We start from the raw sequence: 14,396 nt of genomic DNA, 5'->3' as shown, positions 1-14,396 counted from the left end.
GTTTGTGCCCTGCAAGAGTCTGTTTCCCCAGTCCTGTGTAAGTTCTGTAATCAAATCCCACTGGCCTCCAAAGTTAAATACCCTGGGGGTTCTCAGTCCCTTTGCCAGATCCTAAGGTTGGGAAATCTGTTGTGGGTCCTAGAACTTTCTTAACAGTGCAATGATTTCTTTGGTATAATTGTTCTGCAGTTTGTGGGTCATCTGCTCTGCAGCTGTGTGGTGGGGTTAATGGCGACCTCCAAGGGGGCTTATGCCACAGGCTGTGTGACCAGGTAGCTGAACCCAGAGCCCCTGCCCCTGTGGCAGGCCACTGCTGACCCATACCTCCACAGGAGACTCAAACACAGGTCTGACTCAGTCTTTTGTGAATGATGTCCTTTTCATCATAGAGGAATAAAATGCAAAAGTAGGAAGTCAAGAGACATCTGGAGTAACAGGCAAATTTGGCCTTGGAGTACAAAATGAAGCAGGGCAAAGTCTAATAGAGTTTTCCTAAGAGAGAACACAATGGTCATAGAAACACCCTCTTCCAACAACACAAGAGAAGACTCTACACATGGACATCACCAGATGGTCAATACTAAAATCAGATTGATTATATTATTTGCAGTCAAAGATGGAGAAGTTCTATACAGTCAGCAAAAACAAGACCAGGAGCTGACTGTGGCTCAGATCATGAACTCCTTATTGCCAAATTCAGACTTAAATTGAAGAAAGTAGGGAAAACCAGTAGGCCATTCAGGTATGACCTAAATCAAATCCCTTATGATTATACAATGGCAGTGACAAATAGACTCAAGGGATTAAATCTGATAGACAGAGTGCCTGAAGAACTATGGATGGAGGTTCGTGACATTGTACAGGAGACAGGGATCAAGACAATCCCCAAGAAAAAGAAATGCAAAAAGGCAAAATGGTTGTCTGACAAAGCCTTACAAATAGCTGAGAAAAGAAGAGATGCTAAAGGCAAAGGAGAAAAGGAAAGATATACCCATTTGAATGCAGAGTTCCAAAGAATGGCAAGGAGAGATAAGAAAGCCTTCTTCAGTGGTCAATGAAAGAAATAGAGGATAACAGCAGAATGAGAAAGACTAGAGATCTCTTCAAGAAAATTAGATTAAAGGGAACGTTTCATGCAAAGATCAACACGATAAAGGACAGAAATGGCATAGACCTAACAAAAGAGGAAGATATTAAGAAGAGGTGGCAAGAATACACAGAAGAACTGTACAAAAAAGATCTTCACAACCCAGATAATCACGATGATGTGATCACCAACCTAGAGCCAGACATCCTGGAATGTGAAGTCAAGTTGGCCTTAGAAAGCATCACTATGAACAAAGCTAGTAGAGGTAATGGAATTTCAGTTGAGCTATTTCAAATCCTAAAAGATGATGCTATGAAAGTGCTGCACTCAATATACCAGCAAGCCTGGAAAACTCAGCAGTGGTCACAGGACTGGAAAAGTCAATTTTCACTCCAATCCCAAAGAAGGACAATGCCAAAGAATGTTAAAACTACTGCACGATTACATTCATTTCACATGCTCACAAAGTAATGCTCAAAATTCTCCAAGCCAGGCTTCAACAATATGTGAACCAAGAACTTCCATACATTCAAGCTGGTTTTAGAAAAGGCAGAGGAACAAGAGATCAAATTGCTGATGTCTGTTGGATCATCAAAAAGGCAAGAGAGTTCCAGAAAACTATCTACTTCTGCTTTGTTGATTACACCAAAGGCTTTGACTGTGTAGATCACAACAAACTGTGGAAAATTCTTAAAGAGATGGGAATACCAGACCATCTTATCTGCTTCCTGAGAAATCTGTATGCAGGTCAAGAAGCAACAGTTAGAATTGGACATGAAACAACAGACTGGCTCAAAATCAGGAAAGGAGCATGTCAAGGCTCTATATTGTCAATCTGCTTATTTAACTTCTATGCAGAGTACATCATGCAAAATGCCAGGCTGGATGAAGTTCAAGCTGAAATCAAGATTGCTGGGAGAAATATCAATAACCTCAGATATGCAGATGACACCACCCTTACAGCAGAAAGTGTAGAACTAAAGAGCCTCTTGATTAAAGTGAGAGAGGAGAGTGAAAAAGTTGGCTTAAAATTCAACATTAAAAAAAATTAAGATCATGTCATCTGGTCCCAACACTACAAGTAGTTGGAGAAAGACTGGAAACAGTGACAGGCTTCATTTTCTTGGGCTCCAAAATCACTGCAGATGTTGACTGCAGCCATGAAATTAAAAGACGCCTGCTCCTTGGAAGAAAAGCTGTGACCAACCTAGACAGCATATTAAAAGCGGAGACATTACTTTGCTGACAAAGGTCCATCTAGTCAAAGCTATGATTTTTCCAGTAATCATATATGGATGTGAGTGCTGGACCATAAAGAAAGCTGAGTGCTGAAGAATTGATGCTTTTGAACTGTGGTGTTGGAGAAGACTCTTGAGAGTCCCTTGGACTGCAAGGAGATCCAACCAGTCCATCCTACAGAAAATCAGTCCTGAATATTCACTGGAAGGACTGAAGTTAAGACTCCAATACTTTGGCCACCTGATGCAAAGAACTGACACCTCATTGGAAAAGACCATGATGCTGGGAAAGATTGAAGGCAGGAGGAGAAGGGGATGACAGAGGATGAGATGGTGGGATGACAGAGGATGAGATGTTCAGATGGCATCACTGACTCTATGAACGTGAGTTTGAGTAAACTCCAGGAGTTGGTGATGGACAGGGAGGCCTGGCCTACTGCAGTCCATGGGGTCCACTCAGTCCACAACTGAGTGATTGAACTGACTGAACCTCAAGTATATTAATAGAAAGGGAGGATAATTTTATTTTGAGAGGATAATCTAGAGAAAATCTTATAAAGTCATTCGAAGTCGTCTCAAGGAGACCTCCTCTCATGCTTTTATGATCAGCAAGAACCAGGATTGTAGGGTCTGTACACTGACATAATAATAGTAGCTAGTTTTCTCAACATGTTTGCAGGTTTGGGCTGATTCCTGACTCTTCCTGAAATCTAGAGAACAACTGGTTAACAAATTTCAAATAATTATCTTAAGTACAAAGACTGCTATTACGATTCCACTAGGTTTTCTTCTATATTTCACATTTTCTCTAAACTTCTCTAAACTTTAATCATTTAGAATGCTCATTTCCAGGCCTTATATTTCCTGAAATTAAACTATGAATGATGACCTTTTGCTGTTCTGTCATCACACTCAGCACTAGAAACAATCCTTTAAATTTTATTTCCTCTTCACAGCAGAATTATTCACAATATCCAAAAGATGGAAACAACCCAAATATCCCCACCAAAGATGCCTGGAAAGACAAAATGTGTATAGACATAATACAATGGAATTTTTCATATGCAAAAATGGAAGGAAATTCTGACACATGCTACAACATGTATGAAACTCAAAAGACATTATACTAAAAGAAATAAGCCAGTACAATGGAAAAATACTATATAATTCCACTTATATGAGCTACCTGCTGCTGCTAAGTTACTTCAGTCGTGTCCGACTCTGTGCGACCCCATAACCGGCAGCCCACCAGGCTCCCCCGTCCCTGGGATTCTCCAGGCAAGAACACCAGAGTGGGTTGTCATTTCCTTCTCCAGTGCATGAAAGTGAAAAGTGAAAGTGAAGTCGCTCAGTCATGTCGGACTCTTAGCGACCCCATGGACTACAGCCTACCAGGCTCCTCCGCCCATGGGATTTTCCAGGCAAGAGTATTGGTGTGGGGTGCCATTTCCTTCTCCAATATGCACTACCTAGAATGGTTTAATTCATAGAGACAGAAAGTAGAATGGTTGTTATCTGGGGGTAAGAGCAGTTGGGGAATTATTAATCAATGAATACAAAGTTTCTGTTTGGGGTGATAAAAAATATCTGGGGATCATGATGGTGGTTGCACAATATTGTGAATGTAATTAATGCCACGGAATTGTACACATAAAATGGCTTTGGTTGTAAATTTTATGTTATGTTTATTTTAACAGTAACTTTTCAATTTTGTTTCCTCCTACCTTGGATTGTATTAAACTATCCTTGCAGTATAAGTGAAGTCATCTATATAGAATGGCTACAACTGGGTATTTTTGTTATTGTTATATTTTTCCTCTAGCAAATGTAGTTTAAGAACATGTTAATCTGATTTTCAATCACATAATCAGGTGGATGGATATTATTGGTGCTATCAGCAATAGTCATGTCCCAGGCATCAATAATACCCACATTGAGATCCATGAAAATATCCCTCATGATAAGATTCTGAATATAACCGTGAAAATCACTGAACATCTCTGCATTATCAAACAGCCTCCTAGTGTTTTCAGTTTTCAGGATCACCTTGGTTTCTGGGCTTCGCAAGAATAGTCGTTCTATGGCCTTTTGAACATTGATGGCCCTACGGATAAAAATTTTTATGGGGAAGGGTCTCAAGTGCTGACCAAGAGTGATAACAATGGCAGTGTCCTTGTCTCCAGCTATCCGGTCAATTTCCCGTGGGATATAATTATCATCCTTTACAGAGAACAGACTTTGGGTAATAAATGGATGACCATGCTTTTTCCACTGAATCAAAGTATGTCTTTCAGCATCCAGAAGCACGTGTGTTTTAAAGGGCCCAACTCCATGAAGATCAAAATATTTTAAGGCTGATGGGGGAAAAAAAAATCAATAACTCTTTTAACAAAAGGAAAATAATGATATAATTTTTGGATGCACATATTTATAATCTGACCAAGATCACTTCTAACTATAAAAACATTGCTGCCTATGGGAAGAAGAGAACTTTACCAAATGCGTTAAAATCTTAACAAAATTGTGAAATTATTACCACCATAGAGAAAGAGAAAGAAAATGTTGATATTTGAGAGTGAAAAGATAAAATTTAACTTTTGATTCAAAGCCCAAATCCAAATATTTGACATGTTTTATAAAATAATTAACATCAGAAAAGGAAAATGAAGACTTCTATTATAAAAATAGCCTCTGAAGGCAACTATAATTTCAAAATAAAAATAAGACACATACTTTTTACCATTTTTGGTAAATATTGAATCCACTGACGCAGTGTTGAATCTCCCATTAGGTAAATAAGTTTTCTCTTCAAGCAGTCATTTATAGTTTTTGTTTCATTTAATTCTATCTGTTTACAAAATGCTGCAATCCACTTTCTTTTCAGACTATAACCACTGGGGAAAGGACTCTTCATGCCAAGCCGACATTTGGTTTCTATGTTCTTATTCTCTGGTGATAAAAATTCCCACAATTAGCAATTTTTATTATCACAAATTATTTCAAAGATAGTTTCCTCATTTTCTTCCTCTTTTTCCCCTTTTCCCTCCACCCTTCTCTATTGCTTTGTCTTCTTCCCAAATATTGACTAAACAAGATCATGTTAAAGGGATGACTTAAAACTTATCACTTTTGAATAATCTCAGTAATGAATGGTATTCCCTAGAATGGGGTTGAGGTTTCCCAGGTAGCTTAGTGGTAAAGAATCTGCCTGCAAGTGCAGGAGATACTAGAGATGCAGGTTTGACCCCTGGGTTGGGAAGATCCTCTTGAGTAGAAAATGGCAATCCACTCCAATATTCTTGCCTGGAAAATCCCATGGAGAGAAGCCTTGAGGGCTACAATCCATAGGGTCGCAAAGAGTTAGACACGACTGGATGACTGAGCGTGCACATACACAGAGTGGGGTTAGATTTTTCCCTTGTGAATTTTCATTGTTTCCCAGGGCTTCATGTTGTTCCTAAGGCCATGCAGTTGTGAGACAGCTAGCCAAAACTGAGGGAGAAACACGTGGTGGTTAAAAGCAGGAATCAGTAGCCCAGCTGAGTATCATTCCCATGACCCTGGCCAGGCTGGACTGGACATCTCTTCATGGAGAAAGTTTGAACACATTTATGAAATGATTACTGCTTGTTATTCTATATATATCAGAACCATGTTTTCTAGTTCACAGGAAAACTCCTTCCATGTTTCTTCCTTGTGCCCAGAACTGAACTTAATATTCTGTGTGGTCTGATTAGTGCAGAAAAAGAGAAGAACAATACCTGCTTTTTCTGAATATTCCGCTTTGCAGTGCTTAGTCACTCAGTCATGTTCGACTCTGTCCTGTGTCAGGCTCCTCTGTCCATGGACGTTCTCCAGGCAGGGATACTGGTGTGGGTTGCCATGCCCTCCTCCAGGGGATCTTCCCAACCCAGAGACTGAACCCAGGTCTCCTGCATTGCTGGTGGATTCTTTATCATCTGAGCGACCAGAGAAGCCCGAATATTCCACTTTAAAAGTGGCCTAAGCTGAACTCACTGACTCATATCAAAATCTTTTCCATCCATGTGTAACTGAGCCATTTTTATCTTTTGCTGCTTTAAAACCAATCTTGGCATACATCAACATGAATCAGCTGCATCACAATATTGTAATTATCCTCCAACTAAAATAAATAAGTTACCAAAAAAAATCTTCTCTGGTGGTCCAGTAGTTAAGAATCCACCTGCCAACGCAGGTGAAAGTAGTTCAGTCTCTGGCCCGAGAAGATGCCACATGCCGTGGAGCACTAAGCCCAAGAGCCACCGCTACTGATTTCTTGGGCCTGTAGACTGAACTCTACAACAAGAGCAGCCACCGCAGTGAGAAGCCCACACACTACAAGGAAGAGTAGCCCCTGTTCACCACAGCTAGAGAAAGCCCACGTGCAGCAATGCAGACCCAGTGCAGCCAATAAATAAAGAAATACATAATCTTTTTAAAGCCGCATCTTTTTGTTATCTACCTACATTGCTCGGATTTGGGATATATGTTTAGGAACACACCATCTCATAAGACTTTACTAGAAATTGCTATCTAGGCAAGAGGGAAACCAAAGAGGGGTGTGACAAATTAATTGGCCTCAAGAGTCAAAGAACTTTCATTGATGTAAAAGTTATGTATGGATGATGGTTGCCGTGGGAGGGAAGCAATCTATCTTTCACCCATAGCCCATGAGCTTTAGATCTGGGTTTCTCGTTTATTTATATCCCCACAGGGTTTAGCAAAGTTCCTTGCCTATAGTAGGTCCTCAATAAACATTTTCTGAATACATGAGAAAAGGGCAGTAGATAGATGTATACCCTATTGACTGTTAAAATGGAAGTAATTTGCTTCTTTGAAGTTCACTTTAATTTCAGTATAGCAGAAACATCACTTTGATAACTGAGATGGCTTTGAATTGACCACCAAAGTTTATGTGATAAAACTGAAAGAAATCCACAGGAATTTTCATTTATAGAACTTTAACTGAGATGGTTTGGCTGAAAGAGAGATTAGAAACCATCAAAGAAATTTCCAAGCTCTGTAGTTCATTTGAGACATTTTCACCAGTACCCAATTACTGGTTTTTCAGGAACAAATCCCAAGTTGAAATACAAATACAAATAACCTGTACCTTTTGAGAGAAGGCAGCTGAAATGAAGGGTTGCCTAGCCTTTTATAGCTGACTCAAGATGAAAATTGGTTTAAATTTATATGAAAATAATTTCTAAGAATAAAACCCCTTCTGCAAAGCCCAAGATGATTAATACTATTTACCCCAGGAAATGAAAGATTGAAATGGTCGATGTTTAATAAATATCTCTTACAGTAAGGATGTCCATTAAATGGATAAATTTTGAACACAATAGACTTACTGCCACATGCTGAGACCTTGATGGAGGCAAAATTCTTCATTATTTCAACCCCCACGTTGGACCTTCAAGAAACGAGAAAATAAATTAGCCTGATAACTGTTGAGACATTAAAGAAAGAACGAATCATGGGGGACTTAGAACGATCACACCACTCTTAACTCTCTGTAAATACATTTTTTCTTTATTTTGATATATATTTAGATATTATACAGAAAGGAAACAGGCCAGGATTCTGTAAAACTGTTCTCCTGCTAATGATAGGAATCCAGAGATCCAGAGTGTCACTCACCTTGTATACATTTTTTCTTTATTTTGATATATTTTAGATATTATACAGAAAGGAAACAGATCAGAATTCTGTAAAACTGTTCTTCTGCTAATGATAGGAATCCAGAGATCCAGAGAGTCACTCACCTTGTATGTGCAATTAATCAAGTATAAATCTCTTCGATTTTACCATCCAAATTATTTTTGACCACATTCTACCACATTTAGCACACATAGTAATTTAGTCCTTCATGGATACATATTTTCCTAGGCGAGTACTTCTCTAATACGAGTTTGCATCAGAATCATCTAGAGTGCTTGTTATAACTCAGATCACTGGGCTTCATCTTCAGAGCTTCTGATACAAGAGTTCTGCAAACTTGAAGAGATATCTGTAGTTCTGTGGTCATAGCAGCATTATTGGCAATAGCCATGATATGGGAACAACCTAAATGTCTATCAATGGGTAAATAGATAAAGAAAAATATGGTTTATATGTACAGTGGAATATTGCTCAGCCTTAAGAAAGTCCTGCCATTTGCAACAATATGGATGACTCTAGAGACCATTTCGCCAAATAAACTAAGCCAGATATGGAGAAGGAAATGGCAGCCCACTCCAGTATTCTTGCCTGGGAAATCTCATGGACAGAGGAGCCTGGTGGGCTATAGTCTATGGGGTCGCACAGAGTTGGACACGACTGAAGAGACTTAGCAGCAGCAGCAGCAGCAGCAGCAGCAGCATGAACTCAGCTACACCTGTGAGCAGATTCATATCTCTACTTCCATGCATTGATGGGCAGGGGAGCAGGGAGGGGTGTGGGGTGAGGGAGGAAGGGATAAATGGTTTGAATAGAGCAGGGTATGGAGGAAGTAAATGTGTCTTTTGGGGAGTAAAATGGAGTCAGGGAGATTATTGTCATGAACATAGCTCACTTGAGAAGTATGATTAGACCCAAAATACAGATCTGCAGACCTGCCAGACCCAGAACTTAGCATTCCTGAGAGCAGACAGGAGAATGTGCAAGGAGAGCTCCTCCATCCCAAACTGCAAGGAGGACCATTTTCTCAAGAGGGAGCAGATGTAGCGAATGGGAAATATGGAATCAGCACAGGTAATCTTTGTGCATAGAGTTGAGATGCGGTTTTGAGACCTTCAGACAGGAAGGTCTCTATGCTTTTGTGATTATTTAGGCCTTTATGTCTCCATGATTATGTATCCTTTAGTTATTAGCAAAATATTTATTTGAAAAAGTCCAGCCTTTTGGGGCTGAGCTATAAGATCAATGGATTTTTTCATACCTTGACCAGGAAAACAAAAAGAAGTAAAGGCGGCCTAGGTGTGGAAGGGAAATCTTACAGCCAGGTAGGGTCTGTTGTATCCTGCCCCTCCCCTTGTGTCATCATAATGTTTGAATTGGATTTGAACTTGAATTTCCAGGGTATTATGCTATCCAACTTGCTTTTCTGAACATATTTTAGAAAACCAAGGCCATTCTGCAGCAGCATTTACTATAGAACCACAACCCCTTAAAATAATCCATTAAATAGGTGGTCCGTAGTCAAATAATTTTGGGAAGTGTTTTGTGTTCTATCTCGCTTGAAGGAATAGATACTAAAGTTAATAGATATTCCAAGGCTCTACCTACTTGCTGGAACTCCTTTTTCCTTCATTCACTGCATTCCAGCCTCAATGGTCCCCTTCGTGTTCCTGGAAGATTCCAGCACGCTGTTGCTTCAGGTTCTAGCCCCCTTCTTGAAATAGTGTTCCCCTTAAACACACGTGGCTCACTTCCTCACTTCATTCAGGTTGCTGTTCAAGTAACCCATTCTCAGGTTGCTGCTCAAGATACTTACCTGACCATGCTTTTAAAATAACATTCACTATCACATTCAGATCTTATTCTGATGACTTTATGTTACAAAGCTCTTTGTTGTCTTTCTACCCCAGCTCAGAATGTTAAATTCTCAACACCTAGAGCTATGTCTGGAGTATAGAAAGTGAGAACTATTTACAAATTGAATGAATGAATGTTGAAAAAAATTTGATTGGCCAAAAGGTTCGTTTGGGTTTTTCCATACGATGTTACAGAAAAACCCAAATGAACATTTTAGCCAACCCAATAGTCACAGTTATTGGGTCACAGAGCTTACAGCTTGGCAGAGGATATAAAATGTTTATCTGAAATTTCATAGTGTAATGAGTATTTTGATTGGGGGAGAATAGAATACAACGGAAGAATATGGGACTAGCAGTTTACCCAAACAAAGTAAAAATGATGTTTAGATGCAGGCTTGTGAAATGCCAGAGCTGAGAGAGAGCAGCCCACCAGGCTCCTCCATCCATGGGATTTTCCAGGCAGGAGTACTGGAGCAGGGTGCCACTGCTTCTCCATTTGTATAATTAAAGGAGCTCAATTTGAGTGACAGAGAGCAAGGTAGCTGAAAGGTGAGATAAGGGGCTTCAGAGAGAGACAAGCCCTTGTAAGCATACTAAAGAGTTAAGATTTCATCCTTACAGGAATGGGATCATATTAAGGATTTTAGGCAAGGAAAAGTAAAACACTGGTCTGAATGCAGTATGGATAGGAAGGAAAGCAGGCTGTGAGCAAGGAAACATCTCTGGAGATCATTGCAATAATCTGGGGGCAGGATGATAGTTTATACAAGGACAGAGGGAACAGCAATGGAATGAAATGGCTGGGTTCAGGGACTATTTGGAAGGTACATTTCATGGGATTTCGTAATTCATTTGATGTAAAGGGTGAGGTGGACCAAATAATGATAACATTCACTCCCTGTGGGTTTTTTGTTGGTTTGTTTGGGGTTTGTTTTTTTTTTTTTTGTCACTGTTGTTCTATTTTTGGTTTTGCATAGCATCTATTAACACTCTGTAGGACTGGCATCCCACAGAATATATTATAGAAAATGCTGGTCTCCAGAAAATTACTGAATCTAAAAGTGTGACAAGACACTTTAGACCTATAGAACTATAGGTCTAAAGGAGAACTATAGACCTATAGAAATTGTTTCATGGGTAATACTCGTTTTACAAATAGTCAGGATGACTAAAAGCACAGTTGAGAAGGTGACCTGTATGGGCTCTGCTAATATATTACCATGCCAACTGACTCTGATTATAACCTAGTCAACATTATTGACTTAAGGGAGCTTGATAATGAAAAGTTATTAAGCAGAGTTGGTCTGAACCTAAGTCTCCCTCTTTGTATCAATAATAGTATTTGAAGGCCTATTTACCTGTGGAAAAGGGCCCACTCTTTCTGTCTAATATAGGAAATGTCTGCATTCCTGGTGGTCACGTGGGTCAGCGCCTCACAGGGAACACCGGGAGGCTTCAAGCAATAGAAGGCTTCCTGGTCGCGATAGTCCAGGTACTCGCACAGTTCAGCAGTGGTGTGAAGGGTCAGGCCACATTTAGAGAAGACTGGGGAGGTGCCATTAGCAAACTGGCCTGTGAAGATCACCCTGTCGTAGCCTTGGTTCCTGGCCCTCCAGAGAGCCGACACCCCTTCACTGGGGTGAATGAGCAGGACAGACAGGGACACCTGGCCCTCCCAGAACAGGGTGAAGCTCACAAGGTAGGTGCCATTGTTGAAGTCTGTCACCTTTCCAGAAGCACCTGCTTTCAGGGCTGGGGAAAATATCCTGGCCCTGAGGAAATCTCCGCCATATTCCTTCCTGCGTCCCAGGTGGTCTCTCATCTCCAGCAGGACGTCCAGCTGGTCCCCCCTGCAGTATGTGTCTCGAGGGCTGAGGAGGGTGGCTCTGCTGTGTGTGGCACTGGTGGTGGAACTCACGTTGGTGAAGGGTCTGGGTGGGATGAGCTGGTCTAGTTTCTCCATGATGCTCTCTATCCTCAGCTCAGTCTCAGTTGGTGAAATTTCTGGATTTGGTGGGGCTTCCGGGTAGGTGGAATTTCTGAATGTGTTCCAATGATTCAGAGAAATAGAATTTCTCAAGCTGAACAAGAACTAAAGTATTGAGGGAAAAAGGATATATTATCAGCAAATAATATGGCTTACTTTTCAAAATAAACTATTATGGGTTAGTTAAGGCGATGGCACCCCACTCCAGTACTCTTGCCTGGAAAACCCCATGGACGGAGGAGCCTGGTGGGCTGCAGTCCATGGAGTTGCTGGGAATCGGACACGACTGAGCGACTTCACTTTGACTTTTCACTTTCATGCATTGGAGAAGGAAATGGCAACCCACTCCAGTGTTCTTGCCTGGAGAATCCCAGGGACGGGGCAGCCTGTTGGGCTGCCGTCTATGGGGTCACACAGACTCGGACATGATTGAAGTGACTTAGCAGCAGCAGCAGTAGCAGTTATATACATTTCAATTGATATAATCACACAGATAAAAAATGTATTCTAACTAGTTTTCAGTTTTGGAATCGCAGGACTAATTTCCATGAAATGTGACTTCCTTAGCTACCAGCTGATGATTTCTGTTAGAAGTCATTGGCTTAAAAATTAAATATATGAAATAATTTTACACTACCAAATGACTGGCTGTTTAAGTGTTTCCCTTCACCAATTCTTCTCTTGGCCTACTTTTCTTTATGAAAATCATATAGCCAGATTATAGGCAATATGGAAAACACCATGTTTTTAAAAATATGATCTGGCCTACTTTTCTTTATGAAAATCATATAGCCATATTATAGGCAATATGGAAAACACCATGTTTTTAAAAATATGATCTTACCTAAGCTTTGCTCTTTATGGTGATTTTGAGTTATTATGTCCACCTTTCCTTTTCCTTCCATGCATATAATTCATTTAGCAGTTATCATACTAAATATAGAGTACTAACACATATTTGCAGATAAGACCATTCAGGTATGATCTAAATCAAATCCCTTATGATTACACAGTGGAAGTGAGAAATAGATTTAAGGGCCTATATCTGATAGATAGAGTGCCTGATGAACTATGGAATGAGGTTCGTGACATTGTACAGGAGACAGGGATCAAGACCATCCCCATGGAAAAGAAATGCAAAAAAGCAACATGGCTGTCTGGGGAGGCCTTACAAATAGCTGTGAAAAGAAGAGAGGTGAAAAGCAAAGAAGAAAAGGAGAGATATAAGCATCTGAATGCAGAGTTCTGAAGAATAACAAGAAGAGGTTAGAAAGCCTTCTTCAGCGATCAGTGCAAAGAAATAGAGGAAAACAACAGAATGGGAAAGACTAGAGATCTCTTCAAGAAAATTAGAGATCCCAAGGGAACATTTCACGCAAAGATGGGCTCGATAAAGGACAGAAATGGTATGGACCTAATAAAAGCAGAAGATATTAAGAAGAGGTGGCAAGAATACATGGAAGAACTGTACAAAAAAGATCTTCACGACCCAGATAATCATGATGATGTGATCACTAATCTAGAGCCAGACATCTTGGACTGTCAAGTCAAGTGGGCCTTAGAAAGCATCACTACAAACAAAGCTAGTAGAGGTGATGGAATTCCAGTGGAACTGTTTCAAATCCTGAAAGATGATGCTGTGAAAGTGCTGCACTCAATATGCCAGCAACTTTGGAAAACTCAGCAGTGGCCACAGGACTGGAAAAGGTCCGTTTTCATTCCAATCCCAAAGAAAGGAAATGCCAAAGAATGCTCAAACTACTACACAATTGCACTCATCTCACATGCTAGTAAAGTAATGCTCAAAATTCTCCAAGCCAGGCTTCAGCAATATGTGAACCGTGAACTCCCTGATGTTCAAGCTGGTTTTAGAAAAGGCAGAGGAACCAGAGATCAAATTGCTAACATCACTGGATCATGGAAAAAGCAAGAGAGTTCCAGAAAAACATCTATTTCTGCTTTATTGACTATGCGAAAGCCTTTGACTGTGTGGATCACAAGAAACTATGGAAAATTCTGAGAGAGATGGGAATACCAGACCACCTGACCTGCCTCATGAGAAATCTGTATGCAGGTCAGGAAGCAACAGAACTGGACATAGAACAACAGACTGGTTCCAAATAGGAAAAGGAGTACGTCAAGGCTGTATATTGTCACCCTGCTTATTTAACTTATATGCAGAGTACATCATGAGAAATGCTGGACTGGAAAAAGCACAAGCTGGAATCAAGACTGCCAGGAGAAATATCAATAACCTCAGATATGCAGATGACACCACCCTTATGGCAGAAAGTGAAGAGGAGCTAAAGAGCCTCTTGATGAAAGTGAAAGAGGAGAGTGAAAAAGTTGGCTTAAAGCTCAACATTCAGAAAATGAAGATCATGGCATCCGGTCCCATCACTTCATGGGAAATAGATGCGGAAACAGTAGAAACAGTGTCAGACTTTATTTGGGCGGGCTCCAAAATCACTGCAAATGGTGACTGCAGCCGTGAAATTAAAAGACGCTTACTCCTTGGAAGAAAAGTTATGACAAACCTATAT

The 14,396-nt window shown here is 40.3% G+C and overlaps 1 protein-coding gene across 1 annotated transcript in view; it reads right to left on the bottom strand.

The window, feature by feature from the left end:
* Positions 1 to 4,143: 4,143 nt before the first annotated feature.
* Positions 4,144 to 14,396, bottom strand: part of LOC138420127 (NXPE family member 2-like) — a 35,682-nt gene continuing 25,429 nt past the window's right edge. The window contains exons 3-6 of the mRNA XM_069553286.1: positions 11,225 to 11,958; positions 7,701 to 7,762; positions 5,059 to 5,274; positions 4,144 to 4,679 (exon numbers count right to left, since the gene is read on the bottom strand). Of these exons, the coding sequence (XP_069409387.1) occupies positions 4,144 to 4,679; positions 5,059 to 5,274; positions 7,701 to 7,762; positions 11,225 to 11,958 (1,548 nt within the window). The remainder of the gene's footprint in view (positions 4,680 to 5,058; positions 5,275 to 7,700; positions 7,763 to 11,224; positions 11,959 to 14,396) is intronic.

Source organism: Ovis canadensis, chromosome 15, assembly GCF_042477335.2.
Source record: "Ovis canadensis isolate MfBH-ARS-UI-01 breed Bighorn chromosome 15, ARS-UI_OviCan_v2, whole genome shotgun sequence".
Taxonomy (NCBI): Eukaryota; Metazoa; Chordata; class Mammalia; order Artiodactyla; family Bovidae; genus Ovis; species Ovis canadensis.
Note: the sequence above shows the minus strand (reverse complement) of the source record. Positions and strands in the feature narration are given on the sequence as shown.